The sequence below is a fragment of the Gossypium raimondii genome, chromosome 10, assembly GCF_025698545.1.
Source record: "Gossypium raimondii isolate GPD5lz chromosome 10, ASM2569854v1, whole genome shotgun sequence".
Taxonomy (NCBI): Eukaryota; Viridiplantae; Streptophyta; class Magnoliopsida; order Malvales; family Malvaceae; genus Gossypium; species Gossypium raimondii.
Window position 1 is genome coordinate 60905312 of NC_068574.1, and position 20715 is coordinate 60926026.

The 20715-nt window shown below is 32.9% G+C and overlaps 3 protein-coding genes across 3 annotated transcripts; 2 read left to right on the forward strand and 1 right to left on the reverse strand.

Annotated features, from left to right (window-relative positions):
• The first annotated feature begins 2796 nt into the window (after positions 1 to 2796).
• On the forward strand, positions 2797 to 6594 carry LOC105776413 (auxin transporter-like protein 2). Its single transcript, XM_012599047.2, has 9 exons — positions 2797 to 3302; positions 3387 to 3553; positions 3644 to 3829; positions 3928 to 4040; positions 4124 to 4307; positions 4379 to 4476; positions 5221 to 5428; positions 5507 to 5764; positions 6169 to 6594. Exons 2-9 carry the CDS (start codon positions 3389 to 3391, stop codon positions 6373 to 6375), a joined length of 1419 nt encoding a protein of 472 aa, XP_012454501.1. The 5' UTR covers positions 2797 to 3302; positions 3387 to 3388; the 3' UTR covers positions 6376 to 6594.
• A 7631-nt stretch (positions 6595 to 14225) lies between these two features.
• Positions 14226 to 16578, forward strand: LOC105776414 (hypothetical protein). Its single transcript, XM_012599049.2, has 5 exons — positions 14226 to 14336; positions 14434 to 14529; positions 14620 to 14694; positions 15562 to 15745; positions 15885 to 16578. Exons 1-5 carry the CDS (start codon positions 14310 to 14312, stop codon positions 16166 to 16168), a joined length of 666 nt encoding a protein of 221 aa, XP_012454503.1. The 5' UTR covers positions 14226 to 14309; the 3' UTR covers positions 16169 to 16578.
• Positions 16579 to 16763: 185 nt separating this feature from the next.
• Positions 16764 to 20230, reverse strand: LOC105776403 (probable LRR receptor-like serine/threonine-protein kinase At3g47570). Its single transcript, XM_012599034.2, has 2 exons — positions 17424 to 20230; positions 16764 to 17344 (listed from the first exon to the last, which is right to left on the reverse strand). The coding sequence occupies exons 1-2, from the start codon at positions 20155 to 20157 to the stop codon at positions 16941 to 16943; spliced, it is 3138 nt and encodes a 1045-aa protein (XP_012454488.1). The 5' UTR covers positions 20158 to 20230; the 3' UTR covers positions 16764 to 16940.
• Between the last annotated feature and the right edge of the window lie 485 nt (positions 20231 to 20715).

Here is a 20715-nt window from a genome sequence, read left to right on the forward strand (position 1 = left end):
TAAAGTTATAAAATGGTCATTAAATTATTAGAAAGTTTTCATTTAAGTCATTGAATTATTCGAAAGTATTTATTTAAGTCAATAGGCTGTTAAGTTTTCTCTTTTAAGTACGGCCAGTGAGCTCCAAACGACAATTTGACCATCGGTATGATGAATCAGTACCCATCGATGAGTAGAAGAACATACCCTAGATCTAAGTTGGTCCAACGACCAACGTCGAAGATTGAATAAGAAAGCTGCTTGGATTTTAGTTTGCAAATTCGTGATATTCCAAAGTTGTTTCACGAAAAAAATTGAATTGTAGAAAAGAATAAGAAAGAGAGCTTTCGATTGGTGCAGACAGTGTGAATAGAGGAGGCCAAACCTAGTGACTTAAATTAAAACTTTCGAATAGTTCAATGACTATTTTATAACTTTTTAAAATTAAGTGACAAAAATGTAAACTTACTAATAATTTAATAACCATAGATATAGTTTACCCTCTTTTACTATTTTCAAGTGTAAAAAAGAAAATTAAGAGTTAAAATATACACTTCCATTCATCCTTATTAAACTTGTCCATGGGCCGGGTAGCCCGGCCCGGCCCGACGGCCTGCCCGAAATATGAGAGGGTTCGGGTAAAAATATAGGCCCGAAATATGAGCTTGGGCAAAAAAACGGGCCAGGCCCTGGGCACCACTTTTTTGGCCCGGGCCCGGCCCGGTCCGAATATAATAAATATATATTTTTTATTTTTATTTTTAATTTTAAAATAATTTTTTTATTTTTTATTTTTAAAATATTTTTTTAATGTTTATTTTAAAAATGGGCCGGGCCGAGCCGGGCTCGGGCTTATGATATTTTTCCCGGGCTGGGGCCTGGGCAAAATTTTAAACCCATATTTCGGGTCGGGCCGGGCCCGGGCCTATGAGACGGGTCAAAAATTTTCCAGTCCTTATCGAGACCAAATTATAACTTGGATTTTTATCTATTTTTTATTTTTTATGTTAAAAAAAAAACCTAAACCTTTTTCAAAAAGTCAGACCACCAAGATGTTCTTGACCAAAATACATTTAACACTGTATATCTATTTTGGCATGTTGATTTAAATGGAGAAAAATATATCATTAATAGATACCTTAAATGGAAGCCTGAAAAAAGCTCTAATTTTCTTGGTCAATAATCTTCATTGCCTTTTTCCTTTGCTTCCACTATTAATTGAATTTTTTCCTAAAAGTTCTCATGACGTCTTACCATATAATTCATCATCTATATTTGATTATTTTGTACACCTAATGTGTAAAAAATTTATGAATACCATCTACATTTAAAATTATCGAGAATAGTCGATTAAGTTTTAACTCGATTGACATGGGCATTATTGTCAATATAGGAAGACGTGAGTTCGAATGTGCTGAAGCGCATTATACTCCTATTTATGGGTTGGAGAGGGACTATAGGTAGTTCTATGTATTGTGTAAAAAAGAACAAATATTAACAAAACCTATAATGAAATTGTCCAAAAGAAAATTGTCACGAATGATAACATATAGTTCGTGAACTTGGCAAATTTTTTAATTTAGTTTTTGAATTGTTTTTGTTGTCCACATTGATATTTTTTTTTGGTTTTGTTCTTTGTGATGATGTGGCACTATGAACATCCTCACATAAATTTTTTTAAAATAATTTTTTAGGTGATAATGTGACCCAATCCAAAAATGCTACACCATCACATAGAACAAATTTGGGAAAATTTGTCAAATTTCAGGACTAATGTGAAAAAAAATTCAATGGCTAAAAAAATGATCTATTTGGAGACTAAATTTTACTTTATTCCTCTTAAATTTTGTTGACAAGAGGTCGATTTCAGACCCTCAAACAGTAGAAGTATTATGTCGGCGATGTCTATGTTCAATTTTATCGCTGAGTTTTTTTTTCCATTTCAAAGGAGAACCCAACCGGATTCACAAAATTTAGAAAGGACTTCGTTACCAAAGAAATACGACATTAACGGATAAAAACACCGATAATATTTACGAATTAAATAAAAATTATGACCTATTAAAATTTATTACTAAATCCATGAATCCATAAATTAAATATATACAATGTTTCTTCTATCATTTTTGTCAATTAAAATCTACAAAAATGTATCAAATCCTTTTGATAAATGAATTCAATCTTTCTTTACAAGGAATTGATTTTGGATTTGTTTACAATATGAATAATCAAATGGCTCAATTTCCCATATACACACTATCCACCTTTTGACAGTCTTATTTCCCTTCAAAAAATGCTTTGAAATTTACTTATGTATTTTTATGTTGAAGTTGATGATTGATGGTTTGGCAATCATGGATGTAAGCTTTGTAGTTATGGAAGTTGCAGTGATTTACATTTCATTCATTACAATTACCAGAAGCCATGCACTTCATTATCATGATGCTGAAAATTCTATGATGACATTTCTTTCATTTTCTTTTCAATTTCCTATATATATATAATAGCAAAAGATAAAAGAAAATAAAAAATCAATTTAAATTTATTTGATTCGAATGGTTTTTGATTTATCAGTTTAAAAATTAAAATTTATTTAAAAGAAATTAAATTTAAGGATTAAATTTTAAATTTATGAAAAGTGTAAACACTTATATGATATTTTAACTTATTATATTTCTTTCACAGGCTCATTTAGTGACTGAGACAAACACCCCCAGAGGCTATGAAACAGTGTTAAAACAAGAAGACAAAAGATCTTCTTCTGCCACTCTTATATATATATACATATGTATTAACAGAAAACTCAGACACAAGCTTTTTAAAAATCAAAAAAGATTTCATCTTTCTTTTTGTTCTCTGCTAGTTCTTTTTTTTTTCTTAAGAAAACTGTAAAAAAGAAAAGCAACCAAAACCTTACCCTTTTTTCTATAGTTTCCTAATTACCTGGCTTTCCTTTTTGGGTTTCTTCCTGGTTCTTGCTTTTTTCCAGTGGCAGCTTGTTTATGAATTTATCTCATCTTCAAAGTAAATTTTTTATTGTTTGTTGGACCTTTGAGTGTAAAAAGGAATGATTTTTAAAGTTTTTTTTTTAGCTGTAATTAAGGCACTGCCAACCTTGGAATTATGATTTTTTTTCTCTTTCTGTTTGCATTTATAAAATCCTTTGAATCAGACCCATAATAATAAAGCTGTAACAGCCACCCTAAAAACTGAGGTTTCTTGCTCCTAAAGGCCAAAAAAACGAGATAAATACACACAATCAGTTAAAGAAGCTTGCTATTTATAACATTTGTCAAGGATCTGTGTTTTTCATAGCTTGTAAGGTAAACATAGAGTCAAATATTTGAGGTTCATGTTCTAAAAAAACTTGGTTTTGGTTTGATTTTGTGTTTGTGTTGTGACTGAAGCAATGTCAAGTGAGAAGCAAGCAGAGGAAGCCATTGTTTCAAGCTTAAATGAAACTATGGAGCATGAAGAAGAAGATCAAGGAGATAATTCCGTTTTTAGTGTTAAGAGTCTTCTTTGGCATGGTGGTTCAGTTTATGATGCTTGGTTCAGTTGTGCTTCAAATCAGGTACTACCCCAAACTTTAAAACTTGTAATAATTCAAACTAGTGTTAAAAAAACTGAATCTTTTTATGTTTTTGATGATGGGGTTTTGCAGGTGGCTCAAGTTCTATTAACACTACCATACTCTTTCTCTCAAATGGGAATGCTTTCAGGGATTATCTTACAAGTTTTTTATGGTGTTCTTGGTAGCTGGACTGCTTATCTCATAAGTGTTTTATATATTGAGTATAGAACCAGAAAAGAAAAAGAGAATGTCAGCTTCAAGAACCATGTCATACAGGTTATCATAGAAAAAACCGTTTAAAGAAAACACAACATATGAACATAATCTAGAACATGTTTTGGTATGGTTTGTGACTTTGTGTCTTCAACATGCAGTGGTTTGAAGTGTTGGATGGTTTATTAGGACCTTATTGGAAAGCTATTGGATTAGCGTTTAACTGCACTTTTCTCCTATTCGGTTCTGTCATTCAGCTTATAGCTTGTGCAAGGTCTCATTTTAATTTTCCCCTAAACTTTTTCATTAAATTCTTTCAGTTTTCATGGTGTCTGATTTTTGTTTGTTTTATTACAGCAACATATATTACATAAATGACAAGCTAGATAAGAGGACATGGACATATATCTTTGGAGCTTGTTGTGCTACAACAGTGTTCATCCCTTCATTTCATAACTACAGAATCTGGTCCTTTTTGGGACTTGGGATGACTACTTATACTGCATGGTATTTAACCATAGCAGCTCTTGTTCATGGCCAGGTAAAAAAGCAAAAGAAATAGTTGGTTTAATCTCGAAATCTTTCAGTTTTTTTACTTTTATTTGTTTATAGGTGGAAGGTGTAACTCATCAAGGTCCAACCAAATTGGTTTTGTACTTCACTGGTGCCACCAATATCTTGTATACTTTCGGCGGACATGCTGTCACAGTGTAGGTGTCATTATTATCATTATTGCTATTGTTTCAAAAGAATAAATGACTTTTTTGCTTTAATTTATTGAACAAGAAAAGCAGTAAAATTTGTAATAAAAATGGGGTTTTTACTTAGAATAGGATATCATTTGCAGCTTTTGTTAGCAAATTCTTGGGATTTGAGAAAGGGGCAAAAGTTTTTGATACAAATTCATTAATATCCCTTTGTTCACTTAGTAAAGTTACCATTGTACCATTGAGACAATGTTTCTGGTTTGGTATCTTTCTTGTCTCCTGTTTTGGTCAAAAAGTTTTAGTGAAATATCATCAATTCTGGTCGGTTGGTAATTTTAGAAGTTTTGCTGTTAAATCATTTTTTTTTGTCTGAATTTGACAATTTTTGAATTTTTTTAACAAGTTAAACCTTAAATTTAACTATTGTTCTCACACGAAATTGTTAAGTTTAGAGCTTAATTTATAAAAAAAAATTGTCAAACTTAAACCTCAAATAATGATATGTAAATGTGTGCTTCGAAGTTTATCAAAATAATGATTAAGAAGTGAAATAATGATACTTGTAGGCTTTGTTTGAGTTTAGCTTTTTGTGATTGAGTGGCGTTTGTTTGTGTCATGATAATTGCACAGGGCCATTTGCTACTTTTAACCCATGGTTACATTACTCGAGTGGTGAGCGAACATATTTTCATATTCATGTCCGGATATATGATAAAAATAGGTGTAAAACAAATTAATCTTTTGCAGTGAAATTATGCATGCTATGTGGAAACCTCAAAAGTTCAAGTACATATACCTATTGGCCACATTATATGTGTTCACCCTAACCATCCCGTCCGCCTCCGCTGTCTATTGGGCTTTTGGTGATCAACTCCTCAACCATTCCAATGCCTTTTCACTCCTCCCGCACTCGGCGTGGCGTGATGCAGCGGTTATCCTAATGTTAATCCATCAGGTTTGCGGATACCTCGGTTTTATGCTAGTATAGTCTTGTTTGATCAGTGAAATTGACTTGATGATCCGATTGTCGCAGTTTATTACCTTCGGGTTCGCTTGCACGCCGTTGTACTTTGTGTGGGAGAAAGTAGTGGGGATGCACGACACAAAAAGCATTTGTTTGAGGGCCGTATCTCGGTTACCTGTGGTGATACCTATATGGTTCTTGGCTATCATATTTCCATTCTTCGGTCCTATTAACTCGGCTGTAGGGTCGCTCTTGGTTAGCTTCACTGTCTACATCATCCCTGCTTTAGCTCATATGCTCACTTATAAATCGGCCTCTGCAAGAAAGGTAAACTCGTAAAATTTCATCATTTGCTACCGGCCTCTGTTCGTACTTACCTTATTAGATGATATTGATTGCTACAAACATAATTCCTAGTATAACTTAAGAGAAGCAATTATGTTAAGTTGCACTATTTTGCGGGGATTCGATTTGAGACATGATTGTAGGTCGGTTTCATGTCCTAAGTCACTACAGTTCTCGGATTCTCGTCCCCACTAATGGATTTATCAGTGAAAAAAGATGAGGTTGTTGGCATTTCCTTGTCATTCAGTAGATTTTCTGGTAGGCTAAACCATCATAGTGATCAAAACATAAAAAAGTTAAAACTTTTGGACCTTCAAAAACTATATCATAATCATATAAATTTATCAACTTTACTCATTGGTCCTTGATGATTCATGTTGAAACAGAATGCAGCTGAGAAACTTCCTTGCTTCCTCCCAAGCTGGACAGCAATCTATGCGGTGAACACGGCTATCGTAATATGGGTTTTCGTAGTCGGATTCGGATTAGGAGGTTGGGCTAGCATGACGAATTTCATCAAACAAGTAGATACGTTCGGATTATTCGCCAAGTGCTACCAATGTCCACCTTCACCATCATCAAAACATCACTGATATAAGTACTCCAATTTGAAACTCGAACCCCTTTTTTGTAGCACCGGCGTCACCGGAGTCCAGTATATTTCAGTGTGTTGTAGTTTCTTCTCGGTTTGTTCTACATTGTTCTACAAGTAATCAATGATTGTGAAAGGGTTTGATAGTATTCCCTATATATATATATATTGTTCTATGGAGGCAAAAAAGTAATCTTTTTTCAAGCTGGAATTTTCTTCACATGGCTTGTTTGGATCCAAAAGAAAAAACAAATTAGTTACCGTCTATATGATCGTATATTGCTTGGCTTATTTCATATGATTCAGTTGTTTGTATTTTTCTTATTTAAATGAACTTACCACTAAAATGTCTTCTTCTTCAAGCTTAATTGGTTTCTTTTAGAAGCTCTTGACTGGTCAAGCTTGGACCTAATTGAAAAAAGGAACACTGATTTGTGGTTTTCCTAAAATGATCTTTTCAATGATTTGAGTGGGTGCATGTTACTTTCATCTTTATCCTCATCCCCTTCCCTACTTATGGAAAATGGAGAAATGAATGAATCAGTGAGCTTCATTGGTTCAATAATAATTAAAATTTAATAAAAATTTTTAAAAAAGTTGAGGATAAGACTATGTTTAGTTCTTGAACTTAACAATTTTTCTCAATTTAGTCATTGAGTTTTTTTATTGGCTCACATTAGTCTTGTACTTGACAACTTTTTTCCGGTTTTAGTTCATGTGAGATGGTGACATGGCATAGTCCGCAACACTATCATAAAGTTCAAATTTGAAAACAATTATCAAGTCAAATGATTAATGTGGACTAACAAAAAAAAAATACATTGACCAAATTGAAAAAAATTCAAAGCTTAGGGATTAAGTGTTTTTATTCCAAAAATTTATAAACCAATTTAACTTGTTCAACCTTTAATTTTTATCGATTCTAAGTGTCTACTTAGAGACTGGTTTAACCCCTTTATCCAGATTAACACACTGATCAATTTTTAGTTCAACCAATCTAATTCCAAATAAATAGAGGCATCAAGGGTTGAAATGAGATCAAATTTTACGAAAGCTTTTTTTTTATTATTCAAGCTTGATTTGAGTTGGATTTGAATACATGCTATTTTTATATTAATATTCATATATTTTATAATAAAATTTAAATAAAAATATTATTATTGCATAAAATTTTGGGTCTTCGTTTCTGAATCTTTACTGTTGATTTTGACATATAATGGAACTTATTTTTCTGTCCTAATTTCATTTTCCTTTCTTCTTTCTTTCATAGTAAACTTTCATGTTCACAAGACTTGCCTTCTTTAAGAAAATAGAGAACTTACAACTCTAAATAAAATTAGGTATATATCTTTGTCAATTGTCAATTGTCAATTTTCACTAGAAGTGACTAGATTGAATAATTGATGAAATGGGAACTAAAATTTTCAAATGATATTACTTTTTAAATCCGGGTAAATTATATGTAAGATTATTTAACTATTAATAAATTTACGTTTGGGTGACTTAATTTCAAAAAGTTATAAGATTGTCACTGAACTATTCAACCCATATAATAATAAACATTAATATATATGATAATAATTAATATATTATATACTACTCTATTATTATAGTATGTGATATAGTATTATATAATGAAATAATATAATACAAATATATATTTTATGAGTATTAATATATTAAAATACATGTCTATAATTATAACTAGTAATACATAAACTATTATCAAAATTCTAATATCTTAATAAAATATTATTTTTATTAAATTAGATTTTGAATTGGGCTTTTAACTTTTACAAATTGCATTTGAGTATTGGTTTAATTTCTTTTTATTTTGGACTTGAGATTTGGGCTATATATATAATTAGTTTATTTTGAGTTTAAGGTAATAATGAGTATATTATTTTGACTCGATCTAAGCCTGAATCCAAAAATACCGAGCTTGAAAATTTTCGTGTCCGGAAAAACCCGAGCCACTGATAGATCCGAATTAAAAAAATCTGAACTAGAAAAAGCCTGAGAAAACTTGAGCCCAAACTATCATGTGCATTTCAATAGATTTGATTCTTCAAGGTTTTGTTATTTGCAGGTACATATTCATAAAGGTGTTTGTGTAGCATTCCATGCCAAAGCATTTCCTTCCTTGTGATAAACAATGGCGGCCAGGTAAACGAAGAGGAAGGATCATGGGAAAATATGATATAATATGATTGGACAAAGATGGAGTTAATTGAGTAGCTATTATTCTTTTGAAAATTTGAATTTACATACACGATATATATCTGTATACCGATCAACCGCCATACTGCCCATTCCTACTGCACCAGTAAATGGTGATAACAAGCTTGATGCTGATCCCATACTGCCCATGATAGTAAAAGCTCCTGTGACTGTTGTTATAATAAGAATCAATATGAATGCAACTTTCGCCCTCTTGTCTTCACAGCAGTAATAACTCTAACTACTGGTGCGGCCATGACACTAACAGTGAGGGGTAAGACAGCTAAGGAAAAGATAGGCTCTGGCTCTCTCCACGTCTGAACAAGGATAGACAACATCCACAACATCTGTATAGATTTTTGGCACTCAATCCCTGGTAGCTACCTGTCAATCCTATGGCGAGGGGAAAGTTTCTAATAATAACGAGGTAGCAAACGGTGTTGATCCAACAAATGCTATTTCCCGCAAGCATAGCGAGAAAGAAATTGGCGCCATATGATAAGTTGGAGACACGACCTATGAGGAAGAGACACTGCACCATAACCGATCAACCCGAGAGATGAACCGAGGATAAGGACCAACCACATGGGCAAGTAGTTGGCAGCGCTGCCTGAAAGCCACCCAAACAGCTTACTGGCATCGGAGGCGCAAAGGCAAGGTTATTGAGTTGAATTTGTGAAATGAAAATGAAATGCTTGAGTTGGGATGAATAAGCTGGGAAATTTGAGTTAGTTCCATTTTTGGATTGAAGCCAAATGATCGCAACTAGGCTAAGCCATTGAAGAAAAAATCGAGCCATGACCAAAATGCCAAAGGAGATCTAAACCTGAAATAGACTTGGGGCACTAATGGCATATTTAAAGGAATTGGAAGATGAAACATCATCTCAGACATTGCATTGGTATTCCTAAAGAAAGGACAATTTCATTCTTTCTTTCCAATTTTTTTGTTAGGTCTGTTCTTGATATTTATGGGGCCTTAGACGAAACAATAAATCGGGCTCTTTTAAAAAAATTATAAAATGTAATACAATAAAATAAAATAAAATAATATATTAATAATTTTATTAAAATAATATGCTTTATGACATTAACGAATAATATATTTTTCTAACACAATTAAAAATATATTTTACTTTCAATCTACTCCTATGTCATCAACTACAAAAACACAAAAAATCATAAAAAAATTGGGTTCTACGGGCCTTCGAGATGCAAAATCATTAATGATAACATCAACATCAATTATTTGCGAGGAAAATGCAACTAAAAATTAAAAATAAATGAGCAACAAAAATAATTAAAATTTCAATAGTATAAATTAATAAAGAAAGAAGGATATGTAGTAATATACTGTCATCAAAAAAGGAATTAGGGAGAAGTTAAATATAAGGATACTTAATGACTTTATTAGTTAAATCCCAAAAATATCGTCAAATTAAGAATGCAACAATAGTAGATCTTACAGATCATAGATGGGAGGTTCCCAATCTCTCAAATATAAAGTAAAAATTAATAACTTCAATTGATTGAGGCTAATGATTGATGAATGGTGTATTACTCAAATCAAATTTGTAGAAAATTTCTCTTGTTGCCATGGTTATGGGAAAATAAAGAAAGTTGAATGCTAGTAACGATTGATTTTTTTGGAAAAAATTGAAATTCTTTTTTAAATGGTAGGAGTTAGAATTTGGGGATTAGAGGAGGTTTGGAGAAGTCATGGAGTTGAAGATGAAGTATTTATGATTAAGAATTAAAAACCTTGATCATTCAGACCTTTCAATTCATAGATGTAGATCTCAGACCTATGAATGGGGATATTCCCAAAACTCACAAAGAAAAAAATGAAGTGAGTTAGACAAAAAAAGAGAAGCAACTTGGACAAAAAGAGAAGTAACTTGGATAAAAAGAAACGAAGTGACTTAGACAAATCTTTTTTGTCGATAACCTCAGACCAATCAGTCAAATATTGATTAATACGTAACCAATCGAACACTACTTGAAAACGGCTCTTCTACTCAGAAACAAAATGTTCCAAATGCTTCTGGAAATTCTTGCTCTCATTGGACCATTTGTATCTATATGTATTAGGATCCCGATTCATGGATCTCTTGGTCCGAGAAATCATAATAATAGGATGCATTTAATTAATTTATTTTAGGTTGAAATTTTTGTCCCACATTAAGCTGAATAAATAATTTTTTTGGGCCCCTTTTATCCTTGAGCCCTGGGAGGCTGCACTTCAAAATAGCCCCCAGGGCCGGCCCTAATAGCAATTAGTGACTTAAATGATAACTTTCGAATAAGTCAATAACCATTTTGTAATTTCTTGAAGTTGAGTAATCAAAATTTAAACTTATTAATAATTTAGCAACATTCGATATAGTTTAGAGGTGTTCATGGGTCAAATCGGGATTAAGCATGATATTAATACACTTATGCTTACCAAAGCATGACTAAAAATATGAACTTAAAATTTTGTCCGAGCCCATCTATATTTATAAATAGCTAATCAATCCTATTTTAGGTTAGCCCATATTATTGATTTTAATTTAATAATTCAATATATTTTTTTCATTGGTTACAATTTTAAATATAGGTAACTTATCATTTTTTGGGACTAATGTTTTTACCCAAACCTTTCTAAATTTTGGATAGACCATCAAGGTTGGACGGATAACCCAACCCTTGAATAGTTATAGTGTAGTTACTTTTTTTTGATAAATAAAACAAAGGATTACATAGAAATATTCATAATTGAGTTATTCAAAGAAAAGACTTCTTTCAAAATCTCCTTAATCTCCATCAGGGGTTCCTCGAACATATGCAATACTTCATCATTTGATAGAGCCCTTTTTGCTAAAGCATCTACTATCCGATTAGTCTCTTTAGGAACGTAACGCAAGAACCATTTTCTTTCAAAGGCTAGGATTTGTTGAATTCTCCTTATTAACGTGCTTTTATGTCCCGCATGCGAATTGTCATTAATAGATATGACATTCTCTAGATTATCCAACTAAATGATGACCTCATCATATCCTTGTTTCTAGAGTAGAAGTAAGCCATCCAGTAAGCCCCAAAGCTCAACAACTGCAACTGAACACTTCCTTAAGAAACAATTATAGCCAAAGATCCAGTTTCCCTTTCCGTAATGCATAACTTCACCTGTAGCAGAAAAACTAGAGACAAAGTTAACAACAACATCAATATTAAGATAAACACACATACTTGAATCAGGACGGTCGAAATATTACTGTGTGCTAGTCTCCAAGGCTTCATTATGAATAGAAATAAAGTGCTTCGCCCAACTATACGAAATTTAGTATTAAGATACTGTTTTTTAACTCTCATTATAAGGTTTGATCATATCTGCTCTTTTTGACACAATACCTAGAATTATTTATAGCCCTACCCCAACCCATAAATAGGAGGATAATGTGCTTCAGCACACTCAAACTTACGTCCTCCTTTATTGATAATAATGCTCATACTAATTGAGTTAAGACTCAATCGGCTCTAGTGTAGTTATCTTTAAAAGCATTAACTTTAATTTAACCACTAAAATTAGAATTATACAGCTTTTGGAATATGCCATTCCTCCATTCGTTCATCTTCTCCTATTTCAATGCATGCATATGTCATTTCCCAGCTCTTTATAACCACTTGCATGCTTCCTAACTTTATTTACATCCTCTTGAAATTACATTTTAAATTATGTTAAATTATGTCATAAAATTTTAAGTGTAATTTAATAATTAAATTAACGATTTCAACAATGGAAGAATTTAATTGATATGTCATCAATAGTTTATAATTATAGATATAATTAGAAAGTTTTGAAGTTTAGAAATCAATTTAAAATGAAAATCTTTAGATTTTACTTACAAGGTTTTACTCGAAGCCATGCTTAAAAGGTAGAAGCTTTTATTTATTTTTGCTTTCACTCCTGGTCTTGTTTGTGAGGATCCAAATTATTAACTTTACAATTCATCTTCCACTCCTAATGATTCTACAAATGTAACACCTTACTTTTGATCGAAAAAACAGTTTTGAAAATGCAGCGAAAAATAAATTTAGAGAAAACTAGAATTTGAAAAATTTTCCCAAAACAAGATGTTAGTTGTGATATCTAAAGTAATAAACACTTAATCAAAATTGTACATTATCAATTCGTCTAGGATGAGCGCTTCGATTGAGTAGTCTTCTCCGCTATCCTCAAGCTCACATCTGCCGAGTGTGGGCTCGCTTTGAATAAGAAAAAAATTCACAAAAATTACCAATGGGGTAATTTCTCTAAACTTTTGGGTCAAGTTGTAAATTAGAAAAATATCTTTAGAAAATTTAATAGTTGTTAAAGTACCTGGGAGGTCCTTGTATTATAGGCGCTAGATCAAATTAGTCACTCTATTATTAAATGGATCTATTTAATCCCTATACTATTAAAAATAATTAAATAAATCTAAAGTTTAATAGAGTTAACATTTATTGTGCAAAAACTATCTAGAATTTTTTTCTTTTCAATTCTTTGTTCAATTCCAAATAATAGATTTCTTATATTGAACTATAAAAATTTAAAATATTAATTCTCATATACACAAAATAATATTTTTAAACAATAAATGATAACTTATTTCAATTTGATATTATTTAATTCTTTTTAATAATACAGGACTAAATTGATCCATTTAATAGTAGATGAACTAATTTGATCAAGTTGTTGTAATAGATACATTCACTTTTAATAGTTTAACTTAAAATTTTAAATCTAAAAAGTAGAGAAATCTAAAATATTTTAACCTTATTAAACTTGTGGTGCAACCTACACTTTGGACTAATCCTAGACTTATATGCAAGGCGAAATTAGAAAATTTTGTTGGGGATCATAATTAAATTGTATATTTTTACGATAGTAATAATATAATTTCATCATTTAATAGTTTATATCTTTATAATTTTTAAAGTATTAAATAAAAAAGTATTATTTTAAGGGCAAACTACAAAAATAGTAATTTTTGTTTGTCTCAGATTACATTTTAGTCACTTATGTTTGAAATGTTACGTTTTAGTTGCTTACGTTATCGTTTTATTATAAAATGGTCACTTTACTGTTAAACTCCATTACCTCCCTAATGGAAGTCCTACGTGGTAATCTGAATGGATTTTAAATGCTAACTTGGATGTCCAGTTGTTGGGATGAAAATAGGTTTTTAATTAATAAATTTAATTTGGATTGCTACGTAAGACATCTAAATTGGCATTTAAAACCCAATTGGACTGCCATGTAGGACTGTAATTAGACAGTAATGGAACTTAATGGTAGAGTGACCACTTCGTAACAAAATGATAACGTAAATGACTAAAACGTAATATTTCAAACATAAGTGACTAAAATGTAATATGAGATAAATAAATGTGATTAAAACGCATTTAAAACCTATTTGGACTAGCATGAAGAACTGCAATTAGGGAGTAATAGAGCTTAACAGTAGAACCACAATTAGGGAGTAGCGGAGACCACGTAACAAAATAATAACGTAAGTTACTAAAACGTAACAGTACAAACATAAATAACTAAAATATAATATGTGACAAATAAAAATAAATATTTTTATAGTTTACAGCGTACAAAAAAGAAAAAGAACCCATTTTTTTCAGTGCCATGATCGCTTACTAAGAACCCTTTTCCATTGATTTTTTGGCGAAGCAGTGCGAAAGAATGCCTCCAAGAAGACGTGCGAAGAAGGCAAATTCTTCCCCTGTTTTTCCTTTGATTTCTCTTAAGTTTGTTCCTATCGTTCACTTTTAATGAAAAGTTTATACTTTATTTTTGTATGTTTCAGAAATCTAATACGAGAAAGGATGCTGCCATTGATGCAATGAAGCCATATGGGTTTCCTGTAGACGTTGTTCAAACAACCATAAAGGATTTGCTACATGTGAGTTCTTAAAAGTTTTTAGTTTCTGTTTTTCTTTTTGGGGTTTTAAAGAAAAGCCATATGGAAAATCTGGGATTGTTTTTGTTTCAGGTTTATGGGGAAGATGGGTGGCCATTCATTGAAGATTCTGCTTACAAGGTTTTACTTGAAGCCATACTTGAAAAGGTAGAAGCTTTATATGTTTTTGCTTTCTTATAAAAATTGTATACATTTTTATATTTTTTAGGAGTTTCATGTTTGGTCTTATGTTGTAATGTTGTTGTTTTCCCCGTCACTTATTGCTTTCTGGTCTTGTTAGTGAAGATCCAAATTGTTAACCTTTCAGTTCATCTTCCACTCCTAATGAAGTTGATTTGAAAAATGTAACAATTAACTTTCATTAATCTGTAGTGGTGATATACATACATGTATATGCGTGTGTGTAATTGTTACATGATCAGAAGCTTCAAATACATTAAACTACAACGAAATATAGAATCAAAGTTATATGTTTAACTTATCTTGTGTAGATATGCTGAGGTTGTTACTGGGTAAAAGTATTATGGAGGTGTTTGTACTAGAGTCCGTTAGCATTTTGCCCCATTTACTCAAAAAGTGAGCAAATTAATTTCTGTATATTAGATCAAAGAGCAAACTGGTCTTTTCTAGTACAAGGGTTCTGAAATTGCTGAATGTTATCAACCGATTGTTGAGGGTATTGTGTTCTGTATTAAACTTCCATGAACTTTATCTCTAGTTGGGTTATTTGTTTTATATGACTGATCATTGTTGAAGATTGTTGCTTGATAATGCTCATAAAGCAAAGTTGGAAGTTGACATACTATGTCATAGCAGCCTTTAACTATTTGTGATAGCGAATATCTTTTGATGCTCTTAATGATTTATTTTATCCAATCTGTACCTCATGAATTTGCTTGTGTGTTGCTTTCTGGATTGCTCAGTTTTCTTTTATTGACGATTGATTTCAGCATTCGGTTATAATGAACATGTCTTTAGTTAATTTTTGATTGTTTTTGATATTCGTTTTTGAAGGTAACCGGAGAAGGAACAAGTGATCCTAAGGAACCAGTTGCTGAGACCTCAAGTAGAACTGCTCTTGTACCTGTATGCTCTGATGTGAGTCCACTTAACGCTGAATTCCAAACCAGCAATGGCTTTGATGGTGCACCAGAGTTGAATAAAACTTTGTGTATATCAAAACTGACAAATGAATCCGGTAACCAGCTTTCCCTTTCGATTTATTCCCATTGAAATTTATGGGTTTGGGTCATATTTTCGAGCCAATCCCAACTAGCACCTTTTAACTTGTAAATTTTAATAGCATAAACATTCATTTAGTCATTCATTGTGATCAGGTAACTATCTCCTACCAGTCGAAGCCGAAGGCTGTAGCAAAAGAGATGTTACATATCCTTGTGGTAACAACCACTCTACTCCACTTTATGGTCACAACTCACCACCACTGCAAGGTGATACCTTGACCACAAAGCGCAGGCCTTACTATGGCTGGATTGGCAGTGACGATGAGGAAGATATCGTGGAGCTAACACCAGGACCAATAGCTGAAGAAATGGAAAACTTTCTTAAAAGTTTCATGGTTCACAAGAAAAGATGGGATATAAAGCCTGATGATATGTAACACTGTTGTAAACTGTAAATTCTAGATGAAAAGCTTATATGTGTTTGTTAAGCTTTGGCCTGCATTGCAACAAAAGACCAGCAGCAAATTCAGCAAACTCAAGCTGCAACACTGTTTTGAAGTGCAGAAATGGAGCTGGTCCGAATGCAGCAACACATTTTGATTGTTTTGTTCCTATGTAACCTTGTCTTGTTCCTTTGTAATTTGATAGCAAAGTTAGTAGGATATGTTGGCTGATTTGTATTGATGTAATTGCTGATATGTCAGCTTATCTTTGTGTACAAGTTTAAGCTAGTTTTGTTTATGTATTAAGTGGGAGCAGTTAAACCATTACGTAACTGACAAATTACTTTTGTAACTCTCATGTATCTTTCAAAAATTGAATGAAAATTAGATGAAGTTTTCAGTTACTTTTTGCAAAGTTCCTTATTCAGTTTTGCTTCAAATTGTTTTCTGTTTTCTTTTGCTGCAAAACTCCAACAGTGTTCCTTTTGATGCCTAACAAAATAGGCATAGTCTTATTGCATTAGAAATCCCAATCAAATAGTATTTTAGGTCATAGGTTTTGATGCATTAAATACTTGGAGGGTTCATATATCATTCGGTAAAGAGTTTGGATTCAATATATATTCTTTTTCTGCCCTTTTCTCCCTTTGGATTAGAACTCATGCACATTGATGTGTATGGCTCAATGAAATGATAAATCTAAGCACAGCAATTATATCAAAACTAGTGGAATGCGGCTTATGTGATGAACTGATAAAGTAATCTGTTAACTAAGACCTCCTAATCGAGTCAGATAAATCTGATCTCTAATGGAACAAAGCTCGGTAACAACATCACACATGTCAACCCGCTCACTTGGTGATTCAGTAGAACAAGTGAGTCCTATTTCAAGAATCGAATTCATACATTGAAGACACCTGTCATTTTCTATGATGTTTCCACCAAGAGTAATGTCTGTGATTGTTCCTTGTTTGACTCTCTCTTGAAGAAGAATGGGATCTATAATCTCAATCATTCGTTCGGGCAAAGCTGTCTTAACAAAGTTGTGAAGACTTAAACCCTCTTTGAATCTTTCATCAGTCGGCCTTTTCCCTGTAAACATTTCAAGCAAGAGGACGCCATAGCTATACACATCACCTTTTGTTGACAACTCGCTTCCCATGCCATATTCTACATGTAGAAGTAATTTTAGAGGAAAGCTTTCTAAATATATGAAAAATAATGGAAGAAATGAATAAAATAAACTTACCAGGTGGAGCATAACCAATAGTTCCTCTTAATCCAAGGGAGCTTGATTGACTAGCAGAATAGTTAAGCTTGTCTGTAGAAAGGATTTTTGCTAAGCCGAAGTCACTTATATGGGCAACCATTTCCTCATCAAGTAGAATATTGCTTGGCTTGAGGTCACAATGAATGATCAATATTTCGCAATGATGGTGCAGATACTCTAGTGCATGAGCAACATCTATGGCCATATTAAGTCTTTGGAAGAGGTTCAGGTTTCTTATTGTCTCTGGTTCATTGGTTCCAGCAGGTGGATGCAGCCAGTCCTCCAAACTTCCATTTACCATGAACTCATAAACCAAGGCTTTAAAATCATTGCCTTGATAATCGACACCTGAAATGGCTGTTAAAACCTTGACAAGATTCCGATGTCGAATGTTCTTCAAGACCTCACATTCAGCTAAGAAACTCCTCGAAGCTCCATGATTTAGAAGATTAAGCACCTTCACTGCAATAACTTCTCCAGTCTCTTCAAGAATTCCTCTGTACACGGAACCAAAACTTCCCAAACCAACCAAATTCTGCGTAGAAAATCCGTTAGTAGCCCTTAGGATGCTTTGGTACGATAACCTTAAAAGTGAATTTTCTGCACAAGTTGTTGTTGGCTGCTGCTCTTTCTTCTTTCGAAGCAACAGGATAAGGAGAAAAAGGAATATCAAAGTCACTCCTAAAATTACAGCAACAATAACAATTTTTAAACGAAGAGAAGTGTTTGATGATTTTGCCGAGTTACATCTTGACAAGTGTAACTCAGTGATGCCTCCACAAAGCTTATTGTTCCCTTCAACAAATGTAGCACTTGAATTCTTGAAGACTCCTTCACTTGGTATCACTCCTTCAAAATCATTGAATGAGAGATTTAAATACTTTAATGCCCCAAAGCTTGCAAGAAATTCAGGAACCTTACCTGAAAGATTATTATCGGATACATCCAATGCTGCAAGACCTCTCAATGAACTCAAAGATGAAGGAATGGGCCCTTCAAACAAATTGCCATCCAAAAACAACTTCTCTAGGCTTACACAGCTACCAAGGTTGTTTGGAAGCAAACCAGATAATCTATTTTTTGAAACATCCAATTCACCCAGATTTTTCAATTTCTCTACTTCAAAGGGAAGTTCACCAGTCAAATAGTTTGATGATAAGTTTAGTAAAATGGACAAGGATGAAAGTGCAAGTACTTGAGGGGGTATTGATCCACTAAGATTGTTATGAGAAAGAGTCATCCTAAGCAAATTTTGGCAATTACCTAGACTAGATGGAATGCTTCCCTTAAGTTTGTTAACATCTAAAGCTAGTTCGATTAACATTGTTAAATTTCCAATAGAATGGGGAATAATCCCAGAGAGAAAATTACTATCAACGTAAAATTTCTTTAGCTTCTGAAGCCTCCCAATATCAGAGGGAATGGGGCCTGATAATTGATTTTGTGATGCCCGTAGCACCTCCAAAGAGTTGAGATTTCCAATCCCATCCGGTATTCTTCCCAATATGTTGTTATGTTCTATTCCTAATACTGAAAAGGTTCTAGAAAAATTCCTAATGCATTTGGGAAATACCCCTCCAAAATTATTATTGTGTATAGATAGAATTCCTAATTTGGTATTATTGACTAAAGTGCAAACGAAGTTCAAGTCACCTTCTATCCCATGTCCCAAGTGGTTGGTGTATAGGTTAAGTACAAACAGGTTTTCTAGCTTTTCTAAGGAAGGCACGTTCCCACTAAGTCTGTTCTCATCAAGTTGAAGTTGATATAGATTTGAGGCATTGGATATTGAAATAGGAATCTTTCCATAGATTTGGTTTCCCCATACGGAGAAGGCCCCAACATGTGGCATAGTGATTGCTAAGTCAGAATGAAGAGTACCTTGAATCTTGTTCCCCCCTATGGAGAAGACTATAATATTGGATAGATTGAACATTGCGGTCGGAATAATACCAGATATTGAATTTTCATCTGCCGAGAAATGTGTCAGATTTGTCAGTCGTCCAAGAGCTTCAGGTAGAACCCCACTTAATGTATTATATGTCAAATAAAGTTCCTCCAGGGATGACAAGTTCCCCAACGCAGGCGGGATGCTCCCTCTTAAACTGTTGTTGACAAAACTCAAGAATTTCAGCTTTGACAAGAGACCGAACGAACCAGGTATTTCTCCTCTTAGTTGATTGCCTCTCATGCGGATATATGTAAGCTTAGAGCAAGCTGATAAATTGGAAGGAATTTCACCACTAAAAGAATTATTGATCAGTTCTAACCTTTCCAGTCTTCTTAGATGTCCAACTTCTTGAGGAATATGATCGTAGAAGTTGTTGCTTGCAAGATTCAACTCCTTGAGAAAGCTCAAATTTCCAATATATGGTGATAAAGATCCTGAGAGTTCGAGGAATTGTAGTTCCAACTTGGTGACTCTCTGATGCTTGCAGCCGCATGTAATACCATGCCATTGACAGAAGTGAATGGAACTATTCCAAGACTCCATAACCTTAAGTTGATCACCAATTATCTTGGCTTTTAAATGGAGTAAAGCTTGTTGATCAGTGTCATTTCCCCTAATTACAGTGGTTGCTGTTGCTAAACCAAGCAAGTTAGGACCCCGCAAGTTGAAGCATGAGAGAATAATAACAACTTCTAAATGCTTTTTTGATATCCCCATCGCCCTGAGATGAGATTGATTTGTTTTCGAGAGTGCTTTGTTCATCAACAACAACTAGCATGCAATATAAGTAAATTTTGAACTCTGGTATCATCCTATTCTATCTCTTGTCAATTGGTTCAAGTTTTCCAACTTTGAAAGTCATGTGGCTACGATTTCAATGGCCTACTTTAGTCAGATATGTCAACTGGTTCAAGTTTTCTAACATTGACGATATACATTTGACGTTTTTCAATGTATGTATTAAAAAAAAAAACATTAATTTCTTGTATAGAAAATGATAGAGGGAGAGATTTCAAGTAAAGGTTGGATCCTATAGAGGAAATTGTCAGCAGGCTCACAATTATGGAGCCCCACATTGAAAATACTTTGTGGAAAACTAGTTTTATACATGATTCGAGTATACCTGTTTAATAATTAGATTATTGAATATTTGTCCATATTCAAATTAAACCATTACATTCAAAGAATACTTGTCATAATCTAATATTTGATTGTTGTTATAGAATAGACTATCACCATGTTGTCTTCAAATACCATGCATGGACATCAATATTATTTCAAATGAATTCCATCATCTTTTGTATAGCTCTAGATACTGTT

What these genes read in the sequence shown, in the direction of transcription:
- LOC105776403 (XM_012599034.2), bottom strand. Translation starts at nt 20,157, where the DNA reads ATGAACAAAGCACTCTCGAAAACAAATCAATCTCATCTCAGGGCGATG. An exon ending in TATTGGTTATGCTCCACCTG is followed by an intron (nt 17,345 to 17,423) that starts GTAAGTTTATTT and finishes TTCTACATGTAG; the next exon opens with AATATGGCATGGGAAGCGAG.
- LOC105776413 (XM_012599047.2), top strand. Translation starts at nt 3,389, where the DNA reads ATGTCAAGTGAGAAGCAAGCAGAGGAAGCCATTGTTTCAAGCTTAAAT. An exon ending in CAGCTTATAGCTTGTGCAAG is followed by an intron (nt 4,041 to 4,123) that starts GTCTCATTTTAA and finishes GTTTTATTACAG; the next exon opens with CAACATATATTACATAAATG. An exon ending in CAGCTCTTGTTCATGGCCAG is followed by an intron (nt 4,308 to 4,378) that starts GTAAAAAAGCAA and finishes ATTTGTTTATAG; the next exon opens with GTGGAAGGTGTAACTCATCA.
- LOC105776414 (XM_012599049.2), top strand. Translation starts at nt 14,310, where the DNA reads ATGCCTCCAAGAAGACGTGCGAAGAAG. An exon ending in CCATAAAGGATTTGCTACAT is followed by an intron (nt 14,530 to 14,619) that starts GTGAGTTCTTAA and finishes TTTTTGTTTCAG; the next exon opens with GTTTATGGGGAAGATGGGTG. An exon ending in AAAACTGACAAATGAATCCG is followed by an intron (nt 15,746 to 15,884) that starts GTAACCAGCTTT and finishes CATTGTGATCAG; the next exon opens with GTAACTATCTCCTACCAGTC.